This window comes from Drosophila ficusphila, unplaced genomic scaffold (genome assembly GCF_018152265.1).
Source record: "Drosophila ficusphila isolate 14025-0441.05 unplaced genomic scaffold, ASM1815226v1 contig_106, whole genome shotgun sequence".
In the NCBI taxonomy this organism is placed as follows: domain Eukaryota; kingdom Metazoa; phylum Arthropoda; class Insecta; order Diptera; family Drosophilidae; genus Drosophila; species Drosophila ficusphila.
In genome coordinates, this window is record NW_025063993.1 from 13,817,540 (window position 1) to 13,843,648 (window position 26,109).

Below are 26,109 nucleotides of genomic sequence, written 5' to 3' on the forward strand. Positions count from 1 at the left end.
TTTCTCCGAAAAACCTTTAATTCCTCATAAATACTCGATGATTTTTTGGGATTTAAGGTCGAAATGGGTATTTGGAATGTCCTTCGAAAGCTTCTCCCCATCCATATGCATTTCTTACCATAGTGAGACAAACGGCCATGGCTCCTTCGACTTGGCCAGGCCATTGGCAATGACTTTTTTTATACGACTGCGATGCGGTTTTCGCCGCTTAATGGTCTTGGCCATAAAAAGAGTCGTAAGCCACGGAGCGTCCCGTTCCACTTCCGTCCAGCATCTGCAATCGTTTTATTTAACTGCTGACTTGTTTGCGCAAATTAACACATTTATTTACACCACAATTTGTTGCTTAAATATTTATCGAGTGCGGAGACGAAACGCCACCGAAAAAACAAATTGAGCGAGGGCAGTAACATTAAAAATTTTTCGTTTATTTCATATACAATAAGTACATCCAGATAAACATATACATATCCAAGTCCATACAATACACATATACATAGAGGCATATATATCCGCGAATACACATGCAGAGACGATTCTTTGTAATCATATCACACACACAAACGATATGGCACGCATACTGGCTCGCATGCAGCATAATTGAGAGTAAATTAGCGCTATACTTGTATATAGGAATTGCTCAGCCCGTTCCGCAAGTCATCCTTGCTCGCTCTCGTCCTTTCTCGCTCGCCCATTCCTATTTCCATTACTATCTAATTCCCCATCGACGCACTCAGAAAAAAAAGTGTCGCAATCAAATGAAAGAGTCCTTGACGTACATACTAAAATAAGTTATAAATAACAAAATAATATTAATTCAAAAATAACCATATTTAAAACTTTAAAAATAATTTTATTTAAAAAATGTAAGCTATAGGCTTTCTAAACTGTTAGCTAAACTTTTTTACGTATTTAATAAAACTTTGCGATTGAATATAATTGAATTTGTTTAGGAAATATTTTTTAAAACACTTAGGCTATCAGTACCAGATAATATTTAAGATAAGATTTAAAGAAAAAAATTAACAACAAAAACTATTGAAAATAAAGTCCTTAATTTAAATTTAATTTAAATTTATTGGGATACTGTTAGGCTAGCAAACGTATACTACTTTTTTAAATTAAAGAAAACATCTTTATAAATAAATTATACGTAATCATTTAAAGGAAATCCTTTTATAATCCCCATATTTCATATTCGATTTTTTTCTGAGTGCCTGGGCATCCTGGGGCCCGTATCCCCACATTGATATGGTTCCGCTTGAGCGAGAACGCTTAAATTCGCTGGATGTGGCAATTGTTGCATTGCCCCGCGCTCAGGCCGTAAAAAATGGCGAGCACGCCGAGCAGCCAGCACCAGGATGTGGGCGCTCGGGCGGTGGGGGCGTGTCCTTGCAGCGGCAGCTGCTCCTTCTCCAGGCAGAGCCGGAACTCATCGTAGTCCAGGCGCGTGATGGCGCAGTAATGATTGAGCATGCAGAGGCCCGTGCAGGCCGACCCGGACTGATATCGCACGGCGTTGGCTCGGTGGTATCTGTGTGGCGAAAAAAAGAAAATAGAAAATGGGGAAAAATCGAGGAAAAACGAGAAAAAACGTGAAAAAATAGTACAGTGAGTCGGTAGTTTTGGTTGTCATTTGGATGCCCTGTTTGCTTTGGCCTGTATCGCCGGGCAGCCGTGCTTTCATAAATGCTCTTAGCCGAGTTACTATCTCCCATTTTGATTTACATATTGCAGCACCTCTTCGGCGGTTGAAAGCGTTCAAAATGATTGAAGGAGTCTACCTGTGTCCCCTTTACTCTTACTCTCCCATCCGAATTGGATTTCCAGATAAGCTCTACACTTTTTGCTCAACTGCTTTTGAAAGTAAAACTTTTAAAACGAATTGAAACTGTGTATTGAAATTGATTCATTAAAGAGATATTATCAATATGAAACCTTTTTCTTATATTATTTTTATTACATGACTTTTATTAACATCAACAGCATGTATGCTATATAACATATAAAAAAACCACTTGTGAAAAACTCTTTAATTTAATTAACAAAAATACTCTTGATCAAAATCTTTCAAAATAAATCAACAAATATTGAGAATCAATTTTATTCCTTTCTGGGATTTTCATTACACAAAACAGAATTTAAGTTTAAACTTCCAGAAAAAAAAAATCTCTTTTCCTCGATTTCGTTTTATTTATCTGGTTCTCAGTTCAAAAGAAAAATACCAAAAAACTTTTCAATGAAAAGCACAATTAATTGTGATAAAAATTATACCAGCATATGAACATTTTTTTATGGTTTTATTTTAACACCGAAAAAATGTCCTTTTTTTAACCGGAAGGCTTTGAAAAATGAGAACTGGATTCATGGGGGTAAAGTAAAAAGTGATTTACGTTTTTTAAGTGTGTAAAAACCGTAAAATGCTTAACGAGAACACGGTTTTAAAAAAACATTTTTCCATGTAATTCAACAAATTTAGCAGCTAAATGTTAAAAAGCGATATGGTTGCTGGGGTTTAAATTGTTACATTTTTTAAAAGGTGTACTTTTTTTTATAGAGTTATTAATTGAATAATATACAAAATGTTACCTTAAGAGCTTTATTCAGATGCTTTTTGGATAAAAGTAATAAGCTTTAACAAATGACTATTTTATCAACATTAATTAATTAATGACATTTTTATTTCTATTGAATCACAATAATCTTTTTATATAACCTTTTAAAGCTGTTTTTTTGGGATCAAATAATTATTTAATTAGAGTTTAATTTCCCAGAAAAAATAAAATTGATTTTCATACACCAAGATATGCTAACCAACTCTTTGTAAAACAATTTACTCAATAGCATAATATAGATTCCCATTGGTAATCTGATTACTGTAAGGATTTCTCACCTGGTGAACCAGGAGACGTCCGTTCCCGTGAACCGCTCCGCGAAATTGTGCAGCGCTCCGGCGGAGATGTCGAGGAGGGCGTAGTAGTTGGTCAGGTTGTACTCCGGCTGCCAGGTGGGCTCGTTGGCCCTGTTGGCCAGCGGCAGGTCCAGCCAGAACTGGGTGTAGTCCAGCACCTGGCCACTTCCCGTATCGAACTTGTAGAGCCGCAGGGCGGGATTATTTGATGAGCCGATTCCCGCCTTCCGGGGCACAATCGATGGGGCAATCATCAGCCACGAAATGGGATTGCCTGCCAGCGAATACAAATATTAGCTGTGCACAAAATTTAACGCATTTTTATGGCCCGCAATATATGGCTGTGATTTTTTGAACGGCGAAAAAATACAGAGGGAATTTCATGGAATTTTCGATTCCAGTGCTAATTTATTTTGCCAGAAATGTTTTTTGTTATTTATTTAAAACTCATAAAATATTGCCTTTGAGTTATAAAAAGATTTTTATATTTTATGAACATTAACATATGTGTTTCGTAAAATTAAAGATTCATTACCAACCAGCTAAAATTACTTTTTAAAATATGTAATTATTTGACTATTTCTTTTTGCAATGATAATAAAATTGGCAAGGAAATCAAGAAATATGATGGAAAAATTAAATGAAGAAACAGAGAATTGAAAATAATGTTAAATTATATTTATTTTTAATATTTAAAAAGCTAAAGAGCTACATTAAAATCACTAAGAGTATAGTATGAAAATAGGAAGTAACCATTACCTTTGGCATCGTAGATCAGGCGGAAGGTGTCCGAGTGAAGGTGACCGAAGAACTGACCCTGGATGACCGGAGCAAACCGCCGTACCATTTCCAAGTACCTTCGGTTGTTGCGCTCCGTGAAGGACAACTGGTTGTGCTGGGGACCAAGATGACGTTCATCGACGCCCGGCGGCATGTGACCCACTATATAGACCTGGGGACAAGGACAACAGTCAACAGTTTCAGTTCATTTAATCCAACAGGCGAATCGGATGAAATCAATTCATGCTGCTGCAAATTAAATATTATAATTAATCAAAAGGGCAGCGCGCTATCCGATTCGATTTACTGGCAACTGATGGCCAAGGAGCAAGGGCAAATAATAATATTGAATATTTACGTATGAAAAATCATTTTCAGTATCTCGTTAATTTCAGGAAAGTTTCAACTTTGACTTTATTCCATGCGAGCATTTAATAATTGTACACAATTACTCAATTAAATTTGATTTTTGATGCAAATTTTTATAGTACATTTTGCGGGCTTAATTAAAAATAAAACAAATGGAGCAATTGCAGTTCACTTGAAAAGACTATTTTAAGGATTCAGGGGAGTATCAAATACTTAATTTAAAATGTTTGAAAAAATAATAGATTTTCCGTACCGTTTCCTGTTTTTCCCTGGACTTGGTGAGCACCTCTTCCAGCCAGAGCCACTGCTGCTCGGCCAGGAGCTCATCCTCGGCCGAAACGGAGCTCACGGAAGCCTTGGGTTCCGCGAAATACTCCGCTGGCCACCGCAGACTGAGCGATGCCCGGGGATCCGGATCGGGATCGAGTCGCATGAAGTTCGTGTTGAGCGCCACAATCCGCAGACGACTCTTCGTCTGCTCGATGGAGTAGTAGCCGCCCTGTTCGAAGGTCACCAGAGCCTCCGATGGCAGCCAGTGGCGCCACAGTTCGCCCAATCTCGCGTAGCTGCCACTGCCGTCCTCGTGGCCCAAAACCGGAAAGATGAACTGCGAGGAGAAGCTGCGTCCGAGGAGTTCCGTGATGTTCCGCAGGATCTCGTGCTGCTTCTGCTCGGAAAGCGGTTGGGCGGAGTGCGAGAGGGCATCGCCAGTCCACAGGACGAACTCCACATTGTCGCCCTGCTTGGCCTTCATGGTCTTCACCGCCGATTCGATCAAGCTCCACGGACTGTCGCAGTTGTAGTGGCCAAAAGGACCCGGTGGCTCTGGGTTCGCACTGTTCGCATTGGAACTGGACACCGATCGAGCCAACTGCCAACAGCTCCTGTAAATGTCTCCTTGGGTCGAGTACAAAGTGTCCAGGTGCAGGTCGCTGATGTGCCAGAAATAGCCTGTAAAAAATGGAAAAAGAAAAGGCTTATTAGGTTTCAATAAACCAAAAAAAAAAAAAAAAATTTGAAATGGAAGGAAAAAAAATTAAAATATTTATAGACTCACTTATATTCATAAGCAATTAATTTAATTGCCTTAAAAATATGTATCTTAAAATCACTTAAGGATATCTTTGTTACTTTCTCAATTACACATAATTTTTATTATTTATTTAAGGATTTATCAAGCTTGAGATTAAATGCCAGTTAAAATATAACTCAGATATAAACCTTAATGTGCCTGAAAAATACCAAATTGCATCCCAATTTTGTGTGTATTTCCGTGAAGTGAGGAAATAGGGATCGAGATTAGACTTTGACTTTGGCTAAGTCAAACCCGGCAATTCCTCAAGGCGAAGGGTCTTTCCCCGGGGCATTTTCCAGCCGGCTGGGCGAGGTCGAGCTTCAAAAATGAAGGAAACCCCCGTCAGATTTCCCTGCAGCTGAGATTGGTTGGCTGGTTGGTTGACTGACCTGAGTTGGTTTCTACCTGGTTACAAAGTCACAAAGTCGCTCAATTAGCGAGTCAACATTTTGAGCGCCGGCCAGCAGCGAAGATCAGTTTTTATTTGGCATGCCCATCGATCGGTTGGCCAAGAGCGATTGCGAGAGAGGACCGAGTACCATTAATTTGCAAGGAGGCTATCCTTTCATGCCCGGCGAGAGCAAGGACGAAGGCGGAGCAAAAGATCGAGCAGGATGAGCACGATGAGGTTGGGACTGGCGCTGCTGCTTCTGTTGGCCACCGCCTCACAGATGTGGCAACCGGTCCAGGGACGCCGTAAAATGTGCGGCGAAGCGTTGATCGAGGCTCTGGAAATGATCTGTGTTAACGGCTTTTCGCACAGAGTACGCCGAAGTGATGGTAAGGCATTAAACTGGCATTAAACTAATTTTCCAACTCCATTTTAACTTCAAAACTCCCGCAGGAGCAAAGGATAGAGTGCGTGCTCTGATTCGAAAGCTTCAGCAGCCGGAAGAGGAAATGGAAACGGATAGGGAATCTGAAACTGATACGGATAAGGATCAGGATAGGAATAAGGAAACTGAACCACCGGCTGGCAGAAGTGGACGCAAATTGCGGCGCCACCGGCGCAGAATCGCCCACGAGTGTTGCAAGGAGGGCTGCACCTACGACGATATCCTCGAGTACTGCGCCTAATGACCACCACTCACCACTCACCAGTTACCAGATTCAGATCCTTCAATCCAAGAAAAAAAAAAAAAAAAAAGAGAACCAGATGAACCCGACTTGGCTGAGATTTTTTATGGCGGCAGTGGGCGAATTCGGGGGCCGAATGACGTGGACTTTTCCTTAAATGGCTTTTTGCAATTCATTTTCCTACACTTAACCCCTAACTATAGAACCTAATCGTATTTCCAAATATTTTCATTGTAAAATTTCCTAGTGGAAGCAAATAAAGTTAACTCTACAAGCAGCAGCAGCAACAAAAGCACATAGACTTTTCGTTTTTTCAAGCCCCACTGGCAATCCAGTTGTGCTGTGGTGGGGTAAATCCCCACCCCAAAAGCCACCCAATCCACCTGAAAGCCAACCAAAAACCCACCCACAAGCAGCTGCCATTGAGCAACTCCATGGCGGCTTTCCTTGTTTTCCGAGAACAATAATGGAAATTATGAATTTTTAATTAGTTGATGTTCTGATTTTAATAACAGGAACAAAGGTATCTACGGAACGAACAAGGAATACACTCGGTTTTAATATTTTCATATCTCTTTTATATTTTGTTTGTTGTTGTTGAAAGAGCACAGATAGTTGACCCAAATAAAAAGGGGAAAACAAATAAACAACTTCCAATCAGTAGCGGGTTTTCCCAAAGATAAGTCACTGTTTACCCAAACATTTTGGGGTGATAACAATTCCGGGCTGACAGGTAAAAATCTACCTGATTTTGCAGGACTTAAAGGATCAGACCGCTTATCACATTCAAATGGACCTGGGGAAACCCTAAGGTGTCGAGGCACTTTCCCGGGATAATGAGATAACAGAAGCTGTGTTATTGTTTTCCACTCGAAAGCAATTGAATAAGTTCGCTCTTGTTTTTATTCAAATGAGGAAGTGGCGACTCGTTCGCAGAGGCTGTTAAAATGGTTATTAAAATCAGATGGCTTGTGTTTTTATCATCGCGATTTTAAAGCATTATAAATGTCTTTTATATTGAATTCCCGATTTATTATAGCGGCGCAGTTAATTATGTTTTAAGCTAACTGATTTTCAATGATTTATTAAAGGCACATAGTCACTGCATATTAACTTGTTTTAATTGGATTGTAATACCTATATTTTTTAATAATAACATTCAACAGAATTGCATAATTTTATTAAATTTCTGAAATGACAGACAAAGTTAAATGAACTTTTGCTCCTTTGATTTTATGCCAATTAATTTGTAAATTTGAAGTGTATATGCATGCAAACAGGATGCTGTAAACTTATTAATGCAGTGTGACAAACAAACTTTAAGAAGCACCACCTTGGCAGGCGCATTTTAATATTCATAGAGCTGCTGAAACCACTGAAATTGATTTTCCACAAGTTTTTCCACTCAAAGTTTGCCAACTTAAGATGAGTTATGTGGCACACGATGCCAAAATTTTTGAACACCCATCGTGTGTCGAAGGGAAGCAGCTCGGATGCACGTCATCTTGTTTTTCAGCAATCAAGATCCGTGCGTTATTTTATGGGTGAGAACGTAAACAAACGTCAGCTGATGTGCGAAGGACCTCCGAAGGACTCAACCCCAGAAAGCTCTCATTTCAGGCATTGGAAGCCTCTGTGAAGGGATAACAAACAACCCACACCGCATTGGCAGCTGAAAAGTAGACCACTTCGAAGAATGTGGCTAACTGACACTGCAGCTAACGCATTTTGACAGTGCTCAGACTATAGTTACGTGGGATATGCGACTTGCAACTCGGATCGGATCGGATCGGGTCCGATTAGTTCCTTTGCACATATATAAACCCTCAGCCGATGGCTGGCAGCCAAGCAGTTGTGGCCGGGCCACTTGTCAGACGGTATCACAATCAAAGTAATAAATAAATTCATAAGAGAACCTTCATTAAAACCCTGAAATATGCGGGTAAATCAGGACAGGAGGATGCTAATCCACGGGTTGGTCCTGCTCATCCTTATGATCGGCAGCGTTCAGGCCACCATGAAGTTGTGCGGCAGCAATCTGCCCGAGGCCTTGTCCAAGTTGTGCCTCTACGGCTTTAATACCATGACCAAACGGAAATTGGGTATGTGTGAAGCAGAACTTACTAATAATCTTAATAAATATACGTCTTAAATATACGTCTTCTGAATAGTAACATATAATAAGGTCAAGTCATTTAGAAACTACTAATGATTCCAAAAAAGGATTGCACATAATTTATTAATTACTAATTAGAAATTTCCAATAGTTCAAAACAAGGCTATACACTTGAGGTTAAAAAATTACAATGATCAAAAAATCCTATGCTCATATTAGTTATAGAAATTTTAAATATTTAAAAAATAAATTAAATGTAATTATACATCTTATTATAATTATTAGACTTGAAGATACATTTAACGGAATCAATTAATTTATTTGATACAAATGTAATTTGAATTTTTTTGTGAATTTTTACTTTGCACCTGCAGATCCCATGAACTACAACCTGATTGGAGAAGGGCAACTCGACCTGGGTTTTGACGACCGTTCACTTCTGGAAAGGATGTTAACCGAGAGCTCCGTTCAGCTGCTGAAGACACGACGCCTTCGGGAAGGAGTCTTCGATGAATGCTGTTTGAAATCCTGCACCATGGACGAACTGCTAACGTATTGTGCCAAGCCCAAAACGTGAATCTCCTCTTAACCCGCTGACAACATCTTAAAACTATCGAAGATATTTTATAAACCTGGTAAAAAAAACCAATAACTCGATTCGATGTTTGGATATGGTATATATATGCATGTGGGATGTACTCAAGTATGTGTATGCGCATAATTTATTATCGGAAACCAGAGACAGACACGCAAAATGAATCGGAACACGGGATGTTATGCTTGGTACATGGGTATAAATAATTAAATAAATTATGTATTCAAACTGCTGCAGATTGGCGAACTTGATTGGTAATTAAACGGGTATTACATTGATTTTTCATTGTCGTTCATTGCAGTTAATTATTTATTGTCCAACCAGGCGGAGTTCAGTTCGCAACTATGTTAAAAGGAAATAAAGATTCTATCGAGCTCTGCAGACTATTTAACAGAAAATTATTTCAATATTTTGTTTTTCACAGATGAGAAGCAAGGAAATTATTTGATTTTATATAATCAAATAGCGAAATCAATACTGCATTGAAAAATAAGAGTCAATAATTTAATCACTGTTTTTAATCAAATAAATGGTATCTATGATATATATTAAATGTTATCCATATTTTTAAATAAACATTTACTTTCGAATTTTTGATGCAAAAATAATTTGGGCACATTGGTTTGATCGTAAAGAGCAATTATTTTACGAAAATAACTTTTAACTACTTGTCATTAAAAATTAGTAAAGTGTGCAGACAATCAAAGTTAATTTATGCCCTAATTAGTTTCGTTTTTTAACATAAATAAGCTATCAACTGAAAAAGTAAACCTTTTAGTATCGGCTGTGTATTTTAGCTTTCATTATGTCGACAAAACTAAGATTAATTTTTCGCCTGATTGTCTGTTTAATATTAATCAAAGCGGTACGAAATTTTTCTTTGGATCAAACAATTTTACTTTTAAGTGGTTTACAGAATTTTTCGAAAGTTGAGTTTACGAATCTGAAATGTACCGCTTTGGATAAACTGTTCATTGACTTCGAGTATTGCTTTATAAAGTCGGTGAATCGCAGCTACAAATACTTTTCTATAAAGGCCAAATTATTACAGACACCCGTGACCAAAGCAAAAGTAAGTTTTTAGTCGTGTTATGTGGATATGAATGATAAAAGTTCTGACTTTAAAGGTAAACGTTTTGTTGAAAAAACGATTTAATGGATACAGGCCATTCTTATATACCTTTACTGTGGACTCGTGTAGATTTATGAGAAATCGTACATCCAATCCAATAGCCAACTACTTTTTCGGATTTCTGGAAACCTATACAAACCTAAACCATACTTGTCCCTATACTGTAAGTTTAAGGTGGTATTTTCGACGAGACTTAAACTTTGACCTTTTTTTTTAGACCGACCTCATTTTCGATAAGGTGAATACTGAATATGTTGATCACAAGGTTTCACGTGTTTTACCTTTTCCCAAAGGCGATTATTCCCTGGAAAGCACTTGGCTTGCTTATGACAAAAATGTTGCTCTTTTAGTGGTTTATGTTAATCTATCTTAAAATTATAATAACAAATAAAATGCAAAAAGGATTTACTGGCTCCAAAAGAAATGTTAAAGTTGGTAAGAAAACTAAAATTGTAGAAACCCAATTTCATTTGTCATTAACGAGATCTTGTATTTCTGCAGCCTTTATGTTTGCTAATGCCAAAAGCAGTGTGTATTTAATCAATTTAATAATATATTTCCACAATCGGTAACATGCAACAAGCGATTTAAACAACATAGTTCGTAATGGTATAATGCACGTGGTTGGTTTGGAACCAGATCCAGAGATCATCAGGTAGGGTCGCTCGATCCTTGGGTAAACGGTGGCTTAGTAGGCAACGGAGCAATACTCCCGGACGACGTCGATCTTGCAGGGCTGCTTGCAGCACCGCTCCACGATTCCCTGTCGAGTGCGTCTCCTGATGGCCGCCATCGAGCTCATCACACTTTCGCGGAAATAGTTGCCATAGGGCGTCATATCGGAAACCGAATTATCATCGCTCTCCGTTTCCTGAACGAACTGCAGGGGATTCAGTGAATCGCCATCGTTGTCAACTGTTTGAGGTTTGAGGTTTGTATTGAAATTCTGTAAGGAAGCTTTGAGGATCTACTTACGCATGCCGCGTTTGTGGGGAATCACCGGATTGAACTGCTTGCAAACAATGGACAACATATCGTTGAGCCTTTCGCTGCACAAACTATACTGAGCCACCGCGGAATGGGCCAGAAAAATCACGACGAGCATGGAAACAATGGTCAAAGACTTGCACATAATGGCGGGTTTTTTTTTTTTTTTTTTGGATCTAAGGGTTATTCGATCGAAGGGATTAACTTGGGTCGAGTCGTCGGGTTGAATGCTAACTGATGCTTTTGGTAGCAAAGAACCAGGCTTATATACAGTTTGTAAACTGGGTTTGGGTTCTGAATTTGGGATCCCTTCGGCTCTGCACACACTTTATGTCACTTTGTATTAGGGCACGTTGAGTGCACTTCGCAGTTTCTCCCCTTTTTCTTATTGGGCTTCTAACGCCTGGCTAAACTCGTTCAATGTCAAAGCTGACTTATGCAAATGTCTATTGGAAATTTTGTGGGCGGTGTGTGTGTGGTGTGCGGTGTGTGGGCGTTTGCTGTCAGCCAATTAAACAATTTATGTATAAACAGCCAGGACGTGCTAAGCCCTGCATTTATGAATATCAAATGAGTCCTTGGCTCTAAAGACTGGCTGCCTTCTCACTTCCCCGTTTTCCCTCCTCGATTTTACCCCCTCGATTCCCCACGAGTGTCCTTTGTACTTACCAATTCGCGACTGGGCGGGATTGAAGAAGGCCAAAAGCCAGAGCCAGCTGAAAGGAGCCAGAGCCAGCATCCTGGCAACGTTTTTGCGATTTACGCCTCCTTAGAACTTTTCCTTTGACTGTTGTCTTTGCAGCTTCTCAAACAATTTCCTTTTGCACTGTCTACTTTTATTCATTAGTCAAAGTTGCTGCTGCATAAATAAGTGATTACGAATCGGATTACGAATGTTTCGCCGGGTATATATGCTATATGTGTGTATGCTCATATGGTATGTATGTGTGGCTGTGTATGTATCGTATGCTAATGGATAATGAGTGGGGATTATGTGGGTGCCTATTTGGGGAGACAGTAGGCGGCGAGGTCCTCGTAGGAGCACGACTTCACACAGCACTCATCGTAGACGCCACCCGGCAGATGTCTCCTGTGGCGAGGCGTCTTCACCAGGATCTGAATGCCATACAGGTTGGTCAGCAGGGGACTGAAGGAGTAGCCAGCTGCTCCAGCCAGTCCCGGCCACAAAGCATTATCCGGCAGCTCCTCCGATGGCAGGACACCGCGCTTCTGGGGCAGCGAATTGTAGCCGTGGGCACACACCACATCCATGGCATCGGACAGAGCCGGACCGCACAACTTGTGGTTCCCGGGCGGCAATTGGTGACCACTCACCGTGGCAGTGGCATACAGGATGGCAATGATGGCCATGAGGAGAGGCACGACGAGCCGGAGGCCATGAACTGCACCGTTGTCCTTGGCAAACATCTTCGCTCTGTTTGGAGTGCTTGGCACTGCAACTGGTATTTATACCAGTGAATTACTGTTGCCATCCAATGCAGTTCAACCACCTCTTTAGCTTCTGCTTTGGCTTCTTGGTTGCAGCGAGCTGCCCTCGCGGAAACCTTCTTATCACCTTTATTTGGGACACGGTCCTTTGACCTAAAAGTGCTCGCTTCTATTCTTAGCTTATCTCTCAAATTGCAGGATACAAAAACTGCACTGTTAATCTGTTTTCGATATTATATTTCAGAAAGTTTTCTCTGGTAAATAGTGAAACATGTGCAGAAAACCAAGTACACTCAATATTACTTGTGGGTTGATCTTTTAAACAATTCTCAAAATTATATGCTTCTAGTTTAATAATTGATAAATAAATAATAAATAACTATATTAAAAGGAACATTCCAATAACTTTCTTGGACGTAGTTTTTAATTCTAAGAAGTAAAATAAATACAAAATGTTTGCACAAAAGAAATGTACGATTTAAAAGAAGAATTAAAACTTAAAAAGAATTTTACCATAACCTCTTTTGTTTGAGAATTTAAAAACTATTCACTCATTCATTCACAAATTTAGTTCCCTTGGATCGCCCCTCGTTTCCCCCCTTTCCCCATTTACCAACACTGTTTAGGCAATTAATTTGTTCGAGTGTAATCAGCTGTTAAATTCCGCCCACTCGCTAACCCTTTCGCCCAACCTGTTACTTTGCCGCTAAGAGGCTCTGACTGCTGTCGATTGCGATTACGATTACGCCCGATTTGCGGTGGTGCCACCAAAGGGGGCAGAAGTGGAGGATGTGGGGACTCCGGCGGAACTGACAGAGTGGCAGCCTCATTTGCATGACGAGGCAAGGTGGAAAGTATGCTTCAATGGGGGAAAGTATGCTTCTCCCTCTTTTGGTGGCAGTGTGCGAAATCGCTTCGATCGACGAGCGATTGTTGAGTATTCACGGCGATGCCAACAGTTGGTTGCCAGCGCTGCACTCGAAACGTTTTCTCTTCCCCCAAAAAAAAAAAAACCACAAAGCTCCGGAAAAGCAGGCAAAAAAGCCGTCGCGAAGTAATCGGAAAAACTCTAAAGCAACAAAGAAAAAAAAAAACAAAAAACAACTCGGAATAAATCAAGTGAAAATGGTGGTCGACATTAAGATGTGCCGATTTGATAATGTGCCCTGGGGCTTTCGACTCGTCGGCGGAGCAGACTACGACTATCCGCTGACGGTGGTTAAGGTTAGGCCCGATCCGCTGGGAATCAGATCTATATATATATTGCTTTCCCCACCTCATCTGTCACCTGGCGGTGGTTTCACCTGTGTGGTTTTTGGAAATATCGCAGTTTATCCCATCGACTGGCGGATTATTTTTAGTGGTTTTCGATAAGCTCTTTTTTTCCAATTTTTTTTCTGGCTGCAATTACGTAACGCAGTGCGTGTGTGTCCGATCGGATTTGCTGCATTGGCAAATTAGTTAATTAAAGTAATTCCTCGCAGGCCAGTGCTCTTTTGTTTATCTAATCGACAGAACCATGCATTTCCCGCTAATGAGCCGCATAATGGCAGCTACAATAAACTTATTCGAATTTTAATTGTGTTTCAGTTGCGTTTCGTGTTGTGTGTGTTGTCTGCGCATAAATTGCATTTGCCCATTCGGATTTTGTAACATTGTGTTGACAACGGCAGCGAAAAGCATCAGTGTAAATCCGAAACAAATGCGCTTTTTAATTGGCAAACTGTAGGCGCAAACAACAAATGGCCGAATTGCGAGGGTCGCTGAAAAGTCCATTCCGCTCGATTTCTATAAATCAATTTAAGCCGCCGCATTGTTACATATAAATAAGGGAACAATTATAAATTGTATTGGCCAGTTAAGATATTTTTTTTTACAAATTGTGTTTATTTTGAAACAATGTGGAGTTCATATTTGAAGTAGAGTCTTATTGTTTAATTGTGATTTTTCACTTAAATGGGATTGAAGGAACTCTAAGTTATGATAGGAGTTTAAACCCATAAAAGCTTTCTATTTTCTTGCTAAATGGTTTTAAATAAGTCATAAAGTAACAAACCATAAATAGTCGAATAATACATTTTGTGCAATAGTAAACAAAAAAGTTATAACAAATAGAAATTAAATGCAAAATGAGTCTAATAAATATTTTATGAGAAGTGAAGCATGATTCACCACAAAAAAAAAATAAAATCAAATTTATAGCTGAATGTTGCTATTATTTAGAATTTAATATTTTATTGGTTGCATTTATTGAATAATTGATTTAACAAAACTTTGTAGAACATGCAATAATACGGAGTTGTATTATTCCTCCATGTTGGTTCTGCCAACACTAAACAATCGTTTGTAATCTTTTGAAAACCCTCTGTTTATTTAACCACTCTTCATTCTGCCGCAAACATATATCCAGCTAAGCTGTAAGCCTGTCTTCTATAAATATTCGCAACCGCCGTTGTCGATGTCGAGTGTTTTTCTAGCCTGGCGCATTCACCGCTGGAAATTGACTCCGCCATAAGTGAAATGCAAGTGAGACCCCAAAGGGAAGAAAATACCCTTGAGTTGATGGGTGTTTTACCACCCATTCCCATTCCCGCCCATTTTTCCATTTTCCTCTTTTGCGGTTGCTCGCTTGCAGTATTTGCATTGCTAAGTCCTCTTGGCAGTCGGTGTCGTGACTTTCTGGTTATGAGCCCAGCTTTTCCGTAACGGAAACGGCAACAATCACCGCGAAAACAATGGCGTTTATTTGCCCGGGAAAGTGTTGCAAAACCACCTGAATTATACAATAAAATTGTATGTACAAAAGTCCTCAAGGAGTTGGCTTTTAAAACGCAAGGCGCAATCTTTGCCGCGTGATTTTCCTTTTAACTCATAAATTTTGGCTTCCGAAAACCACATGTATGCTATTAAGTTTAACGCTGTGTATTGTTATAATCTTCGGTAAATAGCTACAATTTTAATGCTCAATTTGCGCCAATTTGTCTGTAGTTTATTACCCACAACAGTCATAAAGCTTATTTTGTATTTAGTTTCTATTGTGCCACCACTTTTTTCGACATAAAGTTCTTTTCACTTTGATTTATTGTTGTAAAAAAAACTAATTGTCAAATGAAAATGTTAAATAATGGCTTTTGTTGTTGAGCCTTTTGATAACTTTTTGAACTTTTGTTATATGGAAAAAAGTAAGCTATTTATTTGTAAATAAAGGTGCGAAATTCATTGCTTAACAATTATAAAAACTAAAAAAGGTTGATTTTTTGTTTAAAGCTTTTAGCGAAAATTGAAACAGATTTATGACAGGAATATAAATTTTCTTTTTTTGCAAATGCATTTGAGTATTTTTAAAACTATTTAGAGGAAATGTAAAATAAAAGAGTAGTTTTTTCTCAAATGAAATACCGAAATAATAAAGTCAAACTATAAAATGAGAAATTAATTTAAAGCAGAAAGAATGCATTTTTAACCAAGAGAAGAGCAATTCATTGTGATGATATTATATTTGAAAATTATGGTTTTTGTAGTGATCTTAGAAAACCATCCGCTTTTCCGAAGACAAAGCCCTATTTTCCATCCGCAAAACATTGTTATATTTAAGTGGTCAGACTCGGGTAATTCCACTTAATTAAAGAGTCGTTGATGAGATGCCACTTGTTCTCGAGCACCCCTCGTTCTCGATCCCCCGGACGGAACCCCTCCCCCTTGGGGCATTGTCTTCGGTTCGCTTGGATGTGCGTGCCTGGTTTTGTTGGGGTCTGGGTCCTCTGGTCTTGTGGTCTTTGTTTTGATGACATTTGGCGCGCGTTTTATTTTTATGCACTCAGCACGCGACGGCTAATAGAAATTCGCCCATTATCGCATCCATTGTGCGAGTATCTCTCTCGCTCACAGCTTTTCTCCTTCCACCAGCGACTGTATCTGTATCTAAATTCATGGTATCTGGATCTGAATCTAACCATGTTCATACACTCTAAACCAAACGATAGGTGACCGAGGGCAGCATTGCTGACGAGGCAGGACTCCGGGTCGAGGACATCGTCGTGCGCATCAATGACACCGCTGCCACGCCCCTTAGCCACGATGAGGCCCACCGCCTCATTATGAACAGCGGCAGCGTCTTCTACTTCGGCGTCTACCGGTGAGCTTCCTCCTATTTTCCTCCCCTTTTCCTCCGTTTTTCCATTTCCATCCAGCTCCTGGCCTTGGTCCTTTCCTTTCCTGCCTTGGGTGGCCTTTGTGTCCCATCCGCCGAGGACCATTTATCACAGCTGAGCGGGCTAACAATCCGAAGGCATTTTAGTTTAGTTATTCCCTCGCTCCGGTGGGTGCTTTAACTTTTTAGGGGAATTACTAAGCACAAACGATTGCTTCTCTGCATAATAAGTCGAAAAGTAACTAGTTGGCCTCTAAAACTCATTAGTTACAGATACTTAAGTGTTAAAACCTTATTATTAATCTCTATCTAACAAAAAAACAAGTTTGATAACCTATAAACTTTTCGAAGAGTTAAAAGTCAAAAAGTTCTATGCAAAATTGATTAATATCGGAAAACAAGAACTTTGTAAATTTTTCAACATTTTTTAACACAAGTTTGAAAATATTTTATTCAGGTATTTGTACTTAAATTGTTTGAAATTTTGGTTAATGTAGGATAACTAATAGTAAATAAGGATATTCAAGTAAATAAATATTAGCAACGTTAAGAATTATTTAATACAAAATTTAAAAGCTTAAGAGTTTTGTTTTTGTGTTTAAACTAAAGTCAAGTTAGGTCTTGTTTAAAATGTTTCCTAACCCTATAGATGAATAAAAATAGACTTTCCCAAGAACCCTTGACTGTATTTGCAGCATTGTTTCCGCATCCCTTCTCACGCTAATAAATCCAGCTCATTCTTGTCCACCGGCAGGGAAAACGAGGAGGACGCCTACGAGTGCCTCAAGAAGTTTCCCACGAGCGATGGTTCGTTGACCATTTCGCCGTCGCCAACTCCATCGCTGTCCCAGCTGCCGGAAGCCACAAATGCTCGCAGTCCGGAACCGGAGTCCTTCATCCCGCCTCCACTGGAATTCTCAGCGTCTATTACCGCTCCAGTTGAGAACGTGGACATGGATGTGGATGTGGGTAGCCTGGCTGAATGTCGCCAAGTCGCCGTGTCGGAAGTGCAGGCGGAAGACAATCGCGGGAATTGTCTGCCCGTCGAGGCAGAAGGGCATCCCATTCCCTCCACTGCCACCGCCACTGCCACTGGCATCGAAGGACTCTACTTGCCCGATTTGCCCGATCGCCCGTGCTCCGTGCTGTCCGAAAGGCAGGAAATTAAGCTGGTGGAGGAGGAAATTGCAGCTGTGCTGTCCGGCGAATCGGAGGTGCTCAAGGAGCACAATGTTCTCGGGTGCGTAGCATTCAGTTTCACCACTTTCCCACCCAACCCCTTTTTTGTATCCCTATTTCCACTATTTACTGAAATGCCACTGCAACTGGCGAGTTCTTTTAACCGCTTCCATGTCATAGCGTCAATTTCTACAGGATCTTCCCCAAGCCGGGCGTCTGCATGTCCAGCGATGTCCTGCGCTCCCTCAACGAGGAGGTGACCAAGACCAAGCTGGAGAAGGACAAGGAGAACCGCCAGTGGTCCACCTTCCTCCAGCGACCCAATCGCCCGGTTCCCAAGAGCAAACAGGCCTTGGAGGCGGAGAGACGGGCGGCCAATGCCTACAAGGTGTCGATTGTCAAGTCGGCGCCACGTGAGAAGTCTCCCATGGTGAGTGGCTCCTCTCCAGTCCGGTCTTAAAGCACCCACAGGAAAGTGTAACTGAAAGCTGGAATTGTTTTTCCGAAAAACCCAAAACCAGCAAATGAGCAGTTCCTAGGTGTGAAGTTGTGAGCACTTTGAAAAATGTGTGGCAAAAGTTAGAAAGCTTTTACACAAATTTGGGAAGCTAAACTTTTGATCAGAAAACTACCAAAAACCTTTTTATATAAACCAAATTTTGAAGATTTTAAAGTCGTTAATTCATAATATTAATAATTTAGTTGCTTTTAATTGTAAACTTTTTTTCACCGAATCAAAGTTTCCAATCTCCTCAATTTTTTAACAAGTATTAAAAATCTTTCTCTTTTTTGTTTGACTTTATAGATTTTTTTTTGTATTCCTAACAAATTAAATAAACATAATAAGCGTATCTTTGAGACTATATTAAACTATTATAATATTTGTGAAGTTACTACTTTAGATTTATTTTCCCTGAGTGTTTTGCTTACCGTTCGGATCAGAAGTTAATTTGTGTTTGCGTGTGACAGCCGGAAGCTAAACCGGCGCCAAAGGAAACCACACCACCGAAGGAGGAAAAGGAGGAGCAGTCTGTGGTGGAGGATGAGCCAGTGGCCGAGCAGGAACCTCTTCCGGAGGCCGAGAAGCAGGAGGAGGAGCCACTGCCCACCGACAGCGAGGTGCCGAATTTGGAACAGCTGCCGGAGAACGAGTCGCCGGACGAGCAGCCGGAGAAAACCGATGCCCCCAAGGATGTTGGCGAAGGGGAAGTGGCACCTTCCGAAACGGGTTCACCTGGGGCTCCCGAAACTTCCGAACCTTCATCAGCAGAAGCAGCAGAAGCAACAACAACTAGTCCTCCGGGGGAGGTGAGAACCCCGCCCAAAACCGACGAGGAGCTGGCCCTCGAGCGGCAGTTGGCCGACGTGCAGAGACAACTGGCGGCCCTCTCGTCACTGCCCTCCACCATACAGTCCACCCTGGATGCGGTGACCAAGCAGCTGGCCGAACTGCTGCCCACCTTCAAGCTGCAGCAGCAGCAGGAGCAGCAGCAGGATCAACAGCCGGAAGCTCCTCTCCAGCCACAAATCGATGAAAAAACTGGTGAAGGGAAGGAGGAGGAGCAGCTGAATGGGGAAACCAACACCGCAGGCCAAATTGCGGATGCAGGTGCAAAAAACTATGCCCAGGTCGACAGTAATTAAATTTTTCTAATGGCGCACTTTTGCGTATGTCCTTCTCTCTTCTTTTTTTCTACCCGAAAAACCAACTAACGAACCAACGAACGAAACCCCACGGAATGTCCTGCAGGAAGGGACATATCCATATCTGGAGCTGGAGCTGACAACCCACTGGGGCCATGTGAGAATAATGAGGATAGATGCGATGCCAATGACCGGGAAGTGGCGGAAATATCGCGCTCCACTGACGACAATCGCCTGGCCAAGGATAAGGAGAAGGATAAAGAGAAGGAACAGGAGCCGTTGTCCGAGGAGCAGAGCTTCAAGAAGCAGAAGGTAAGTGGAGTGCCAAGACCAAGCAACCAACCAACCAACCAACTGGCCTTGGATGCCATGGCGAAATGAAATCCCTGGCAGGGCAGTTAATGTAATTAGGCTGTCATGAGTTGGGTCTAGCGGGTTCTAATGGCATTAGTCCTTCTCTCCGTCCGTTTCACCACCTGCTCCTCCTTCTCCTCCTCCTCCTCCTCCTCCTCCTCCACTTTCATTTCCAAACTATTTCTACTTGGCCTTGTGCTAAACTATTTAGAGCAACAGGATTAGGCGGCCTGTTTTATGGGAAAATGCTTTCATTGTCCAGACGGAAAAATATTCATGCCACCCATTTTATAGTGGGCTTTTGCTATGCCTAGATAATATGCGAAAGGATTTGGGTTTCATTAAATATTAATACTTGTTGATGGAATTTTCTATTAAAAAAGTTTTTGCAGATTGAAAAGCACACGTTGAGTTGATGAATATTTTACCATAAATTTATGTGTGATAATATTCTATGGAAGTATAAAATTGTATGTGAAAGAAGGGTTTTTAAATTAAAAAAAATATTTTTTATTATCAATTATTGGTTTTGTATGAGTATACATTTTGTTACTTTTCAATTTAAGCAATAGTATCAAAATGAAAAATTCGTTTCTATTTTTCAGAAACTTATTCGATTTATTTTTCTTGCTATTATTACCAATTTGGTTCATTACGGAAATTCTTTTTTCATGTAGGTCTTATTTAAATTAAAGTAAAAACCAACAAAACACAAAACTATTGTTAAATAACAACTTTTAATAGAGTTAAGAAGCGAAATTAAAAAAAGCGTGCTTTCCCATTAGTTAGTTGTCTTCGAGTTAAAATCGAAAAAAATACTCTGCTGTCTGATTTATTTCTATTGAGATGGCAGCTTAAGTTTGTATAAAAAGAGTTTTTCCATTCAGCAAAAAATGAAGGACTTTCTGCGAGGCATCAAACTATTCGGTTGAGTTCCGAAGTCAGTTTTTATCCACCGACTTGCTCGAAGCTATATTATCCAGCCGCGGGCAGCTGGACCTTCTCGAGCTCGAGCTTTGTGGATCCTGAGACCATCCATCCCGAAACCCCCTCAATCCCCATTCACAAACCTCCACTTTCCTGTCTTCGCCTCAACGTCCGTATCCACAAATCAAATTAACTAAAATGCCATTTGGTTTTTGTCTTTTTCTACTTGCAGCATAATGTGCGCTTCCAAACGTAGTTAGTTAGCTTAAATCGAGTTTAAATTTTGATAAATTGCCAACAGCAAGTTATTTGTAGACGGTTTTGTGTGCCCGAAAAAAGATGCTTCTCTAGTTGAATAAAAGCCCTGGCAGAAGCGGCAGGGGAAAAATGCAGAAACCAAAAGACAATTAGTAGGCACCAAGTGGAAAGCCCTTCAACATTGTTTCGTCCCGTTTTTCGCTTTTTCCCATGGCCCTCGAAACAAAAAAAAAAAAAAAAAAATACAAAAAAACAGCAGAAAATGTTTGCTTTCTTTTTTTTTTTTTTTTGGTGTGTGTGTTTTCACCCCGTGGGTGTGCACTTTCCGCCCCCGTCTGTTTGGTTTTGGTTCTTGCTAGAGACACGATGTCATTGAGGAGCTCGAGGAGCATTTGGTGCGCAAAAACAATCCCCGGCGGTCGAAGCGGGCCTTTGGGCCGTTGGTACCGTCCTCGGAGCGTCCTTTGGTCCTTCCCGGCGGGAGGCGTTGGTACCGTCCCAAGGATGCCTACAACGACGAGTTCATTGCCGAGACCCTGAGCGCCCAGGCGGAGCTCATCACGGGCAGCACTCTCGGGTGGGTAGATCACCCATACGCCCCGTATTCCCCCGTATACTTTCCATACTTTCCATATACCATACACATCCCAAACACCATACACCATATACCTAGAGTATCCCCCAGCTTATTGCGGCTAGTTGGCAATGTTTGGCCATGTTTGCCGTGACCAGAAACTGCCATCGCCGCCCATCTCATCTCATGTCAACGCTCTGCCCACATCGCAAACAGTCGCACCGGGAAAAAAATCCACCAGAAAGTATACACCTACCGCTTTTTTAGCTGCTCTCGCTCTCAAAATATTCCATCAAATGGTTATTAGAAAACAAAAGAAAACATCAACTATGTGGTTATGCTAAAACTTAAATTGCACTCCGTAGAGGAAATAGTGAAGTGTCTATTGTTTTAAACTTCTACTGAGTTTTCAAACCCTCAGACTAATAAAAGGAAAATACATTTGAAGGGTGAAAAGTGATTGATTTTTGCATGATGAATGGTTTTTGCCTTTTCAAAACAAATTAGTTTCATAGAACAAAAGAAATTTTGTTGTAGTGACCTAAAAATTGTTCAATGCGATTATTTAGCAAGTTTGTGTATGTTTTTAGTTTTTGCTTGAAAATGTAATATGAAAATATTTATTACAAATAATGAAAAAAAAAAAAAAAGAAAAGAAATGGGGAAAGTAATTGATTTTAAAATGAAGCAAAGGATAAAATGTTCATCTTTCAGATTTGAAACCTTTTTTATTTCGAAAAAAAATAGAATATATTTTTAGAAATTTAATTCCTATTTCTTAGATGTATATAAATTTTGGTGGCATTTTCTCTCAGTGCCCTTGGACACACTTCACTAAAAACCATAACGTTAGCTCGTCCCCGGCATTCATTTTCTTCATTTTCACTTCTTCACTTTTCCATGGCCACTCGCCTCGTCTCCGCTCCGCTCATCTCGTCTCGACCCGCCTCAACTTGCCTTCGACCTCGACTCTTTACATCGTCCATTGCACCATAAATTTGCGCATTAGCAGCTGTCCATACGAGAGCCCGTTGCTGGGCTACGATTCCAGGTAGTGTTTCATTTGGATTGTTGGATTCGCCTGATGAAGTGCCCCGGATGCGTCGGTGGTGGTGGTGCTAGTGGTGGATGCCACAAGGCATCCAAATACGAACACCCCGGCCACCCGGGCACTCTCATTACGATTATATCGTTGGCATTATCGTTAGCATTACGAGACCCACCATTGTACATTGCCATTCTCATCCCGAACTTCAACATTCGCATCTCGCATTTCGCATCATCCGTCTGTGTGTCCTGTCACAAGGCTTGCAGTTGATTTGACTTTCCGTTTTCCTGCGTTCCGGTTGAGTTCTTTATGCATGCCTTTATCCCCTCCTGCCTTCTGCCTTCTGCCTCCTGAATCCTGAGTCCTTCCCCCTGAGTCCAGAGTCCTGCCTCCCGCTCTTTCGGATATCTCGCTTTTGCTCCTTGCCTCTTTTGCCTTTTGATTTTCATTGTAGATTGCATTTTGGAATCGTTTGTTCAATGGCGAGCATATAACACGCCAGCGCTTCAGGTAAGTTTTCAATTTTTTTTTTCCTTTGGTTTCTCTTCTTTTCTTCTAGAAGAACCCAAAGCAACGCGACGCAGTACCAAGTCTTTTCCCCCATTTCCACCATCACTTCTCGACTCCTTAATGAGGCTAACAACTTTTCTTTGCTTTTGCTTTTGCTATGTATGTATGTGTGTGTGTGTGTTCGCTTGTATTTGCCCGCCCTTGTCTTGTACTTAACCACTGGGGGAAAAAACCGGACTGCACTCGAAACTCCACTCTCGATTCGCCAGGGAGCTCCAGGGTCTTGGCCTGACCATGCAAAAGTAAGTTGTCACATTGGACGTTTTCTTATGTTCTCCGGTTCATTGCATGCATATGTACGCTGACTTCCTTCGCGTCGTCCTCCAGTTGTTTCCCCTCCTTTCCTCCTTTTGGGAGCACTCCGTGCATTCCGCTTTTTACCCGGATGCATTCGCAATACCAATTTAACGGCGGACTCTTCTGATGGCAGGGTCAACTTCATGAAGTACCAGAAGCCGGAGCGCAAAATCGATCTGAATCGCAGCGAGGTGTACAAGTATCTCAATCCGCATCTGGACCGAGCACCCGTCCGTGGCATCGAGGTGCGTGCCCCACTGGTGGCCGCCGAGTCCGACATTCGCCAATCGCTGCAATCGTAGGAGTGATGTGCCACTTCAGAGAACCACCCAGTCCCACAACTACACGGAAAAAAATCAATTCAATCAACATTTTCTGTGGAAGCAGACCGCCAGGGGATTTGGCAAAACTATTGCTTAGAATAAATACAAATTGTTAACTCACAGAATAAAAAAAACATTATGAGAAGTATGTAAAAAAATAATATAAATAAATTAATTTTATTTATTCACTCACGGAGTTAGTTTTTTAAACTTTAAAAGCCATTAGAATTGTAAATTAATTCTTATCCCACAAGACAAATATTACAATGAGAAGTATGTGATCAAATTGTTTTTAATTGTTATTAATCATTAATTAGGTTGCTTCTTTAAAATCCTTCAAATCCTATTTATAAAGTCCCTTCTGTTTTAAAAATAACAAACGACAAATCTCCAATTGGTAACTCAGCTGATTTTTCTAAATTTAATTGAATTATTTTCTTTTTAAAATTAAAGATATCAGTACCTCGTAATATAGATTAAAGGATGTTAGAAAATATTTATGAATATTGTTGAAATCAACTTTAATGTACACTCAAAGTGTACCTTTGTTGACCAACAAATTTCTGTACTATTTACTCAAATCGACATTTTCTGTCGATGAATTAATAGCCAATCAATCATCACCTAAGAAAAGCTATAAATAATAAATCAAATAAAAGCCAGGTGCTCGTAAACTAAAAACAATAATTGCACTTCCCGAAGGAAGCTATAAATATTACAAAATAAAGCTATAAATATAACTAAATATTACGAATAAATATTGCTTCCAACAAATAGACTTTTATCTAAAATCTAACCAGTTTCGAACTCTCAGTATGCTTATTGATGTACTCGCATTCTTGAATAGACAAACACATTGCTGCTAAAATATGTGTAAAACCATATATTAGGACAGCTTCAGCTTCAGCTGGAGAGGTTCAAGCCCTGATTGAACTGCTGAGATTTGAATATTGCAGTTTGGCTCTCCAATTTGCGTGCCCAGTGAGCTTCTGCGATAGAGAATATTTAAATTTATCCACAAATTGGCTTCCCCCAGTGCATTCGATTATCGCTTAAGGAGCTCAACGAATATAACCATCAATATGCGAACAGAAGCCGAGTTCGCAGCCATTGTCGTCGAGCGGGGTCGCCTAATGTGATATTACATAATTTGTGTGCAACAAGGCGTATGTGTAATGTGTCGTGCATTTCTGTGGCATATCCTCAGGCGCTAGCTGTTGCAATTTTCTTTTGCACAACACACAAACGAGTAGCGCTCCCTTTGTGTGTGTGTAAGCTTGTGTGATTTGTTTTTGTTGTTGTCTGCTTTGCGGGTGACAAGCTCTTCGAATTTGCATTTATTATGGCAAATGAATTGGGTGGCGAGAAAACAAAAAAAAAAAAAAAAAAAAAAAAAGAAAGAAAGTGGCAAATGACATGGCAAAATGGCAAACTGGCAGCAGCAGCAACACCAATACCACCACAGTTAAAGCCGTATTTAGTTACGGCACAAACATTCGCGTCACATCAAAATCAAAATTGTTGTCACGTTATGATGGAAACCGGGACGAGCGGATGCGAAAAGCGCACATTTCACTTGCCCCCCACACACACCAACACACACTCACACACACGGCTCAAACCGCCGGAATGATGAGACGCTTTTCCTTTTGGCCGGGGCAATAAAAACGCGCCAACTTAATGCGGATACACGGAGGACCACGAAGCGATTCGTCAAAGGCGCGAATTTTTTTGTGGTGAAATATGAGGAGCAGCCAATAAATTCCGGACTCGTAATCCGAGCAAGTGCGATGCTCATGGACGCTCGTCTTGGACTGGCCCAAAACGACTTGGCCTTATCACTTGCACTGCTCACAGGCTGCGCTTCGAGTCGAGTTTGCGAACATTTTAGGACAGCTTTTGAGTGCCAGCAGCTTTTGAGTATTTTTTGCCGAGAGGTTTTTCCCCCTCTAAGCTTTGAGTGGAAAATTCGTCCTTTGAGCCATCGGCCATCTGCTGGGGGCTAAATCGGGAAAAACTCCGGGTTGGGGCAGGCCAGAACCTTTCAGGTCGCAAAAGGTGAAAATGCCGGAATGTCGGGAATAAAATTAAGATTTGTTCAACTTGTTGGCTAAAAGTTTGACTCGGCTAATTTGTATGCTTAATTGCCAAGCGCCGCTTACACTAAGCTACGTGAAACGCTTTGAAGTCGCTAACTCGATTGGAATGGTTTAAAAGGGTTTAGTTTGCCTTATAATTGGCTGACCTTATTATTTCTGCTGGCTTAAAATTAGACGGAAAATTGTATTTGCATA

General features: G+C 40.7%; 6 protein-coding genes across 12 annotated transcripts; 3 read left to right on the forward strand and 3 right to left on the reverse strand.

Moving 5' to 3' along the window:
• Positions 1–351: 351 nt before the first annotated feature.
• Positions 352–25,616, reverse strand: LOC108087547 (acid sphingomyelinase-like phosphodiesterase 3b). Of its 4 annotated transcripts, none has more exons than XM_017184968.2 (6): positions 25,423–25,616; positions 11,712–11,898; positions 4,314–5,011; positions 3,671–3,863; positions 2,894–3,185; positions 352–1,534 (listed from the first exon to the last, which is right to left on the reverse strand). In XM_017184968.2, exons 2-6 carry the CDS (start codon positions 11,779–11,781, stop codon positions 1,276–1,278), a joined length of 1,512 nt encoding a protein of 503 aa, XP_017040457.1. In that variant the 5' UTR covers positions 11,782–11,898; positions 25,423–25,616; the 3' UTR covers positions 352–1,275. The 4 variants fall into 4 exon arrangements, with proteins under 4 accessions (XP_017040457.1, XP_017040454.1, XP_017040456.1 ...); XM_017184965.2 differs by having other exon boundaries at positions 11,712–11,901; XM_017184967.2 differs by having other exon boundaries at positions 25,409–25,616.
• Positions 5,617–6,504, forward strand: LOC108087549 (probable insulin-like peptide 4). The gene is made up of 2 exons (XM_017184970.2): positions 5,617–5,915; positions 5,980–6,504. Exons 1-2 carry the CDS (start codon positions 5,750–5,752, stop codon positions 6,210–6,212), a joined length of 399 nt encoding a protein of 132 aa, XP_017040459.1. The 5' UTR covers positions 5,617–5,749; the 3' UTR covers positions 6,213–6,504.
• On the forward strand, positions 8,075–9,159 carry LOC108087551 (probable insulin-like peptide 3). Its single transcript, XM_017184972.2, has 2 exons — positions 8,075–8,314; positions 8,703–9,159. The coding sequence occupies exons 1-2, from the start codon at positions 8,149–8,151 to the stop codon at positions 8,903–8,905; spliced, it is 369 nt and encodes a 122-aa protein (XP_017040461.1). The 5' UTR covers positions 8,075–8,148; the 3' UTR covers positions 8,906–9,159.
• LOC108087550 (probable insulin-like peptide 2) lies at positions 10,565–11,256 on the reverse strand. Its single transcript, XM_017184971.2, has 2 exons — positions 11,031–11,256; positions 10,565–10,970 (listed from the first exon to the last, which is right to left on the reverse strand). The coding sequence occupies exons 1-2, from the start codon at positions 11,185–11,187 to the stop codon at positions 10,744–10,746; spliced, it is 384 nt and encodes a 127-aa protein (XP_017040460.1). The 5' UTR covers positions 11,188–11,256; the 3' UTR covers positions 10,565–10,743.
• Positions 12,036–12,470, reverse strand: LOC108087548 (probable insulin-like peptide 1). The gene has a single exon (XM_017184969.2). It carries the CDS (start codon positions 12,468–12,470, stop codon positions 12,045–12,047), a length of 426 nt encoding a protein of 141 aa, XP_017040458.1. The 3' UTR covers positions 12,036–12,044.
• LOC108087546 (LIM domain-binding protein 3) lies at positions 13,312–23,999 on the forward strand. 4 transcript variants are annotated; one of them, XM_017184961.2, is made up of 8 exons: positions 13,312–13,715; positions 16,475–16,626; positions 17,396–17,881; positions 18,001–18,250; positions 18,790–19,429; positions 19,571–19,776; positions 21,363–21,580; positions 23,626–23,999. In XM_017184961.2, exons 1-8 carry the CDS (start codon positions 13,326–13,328, stop codon positions 23,792–23,794), a joined length of 2,511 nt encoding a protein of 836 aa, XP_017040450.2. In that variant the 5' UTR covers positions 13,312–13,325; the 3' UTR covers positions 23,795–23,999. The 4 variants fall into 4 exon arrangements, with proteins under 4 accessions (XP_017040450.2, XP_017040451.2, XP_017040452.2 ...); XM_017184962.2 differs by having other exon boundaries at positions 13,316–13,715; positions 18,016–18,250; XM_017184963.2 differs by lacking the exons at positions 21,363–21,580; positions 23,626–23,999 and adding an exon at positions 20,978–21,147 and having other exon boundaries at positions 13,322–13,715.
• Positions 25,617–26,109: the final 493 nt, after the last annotated feature.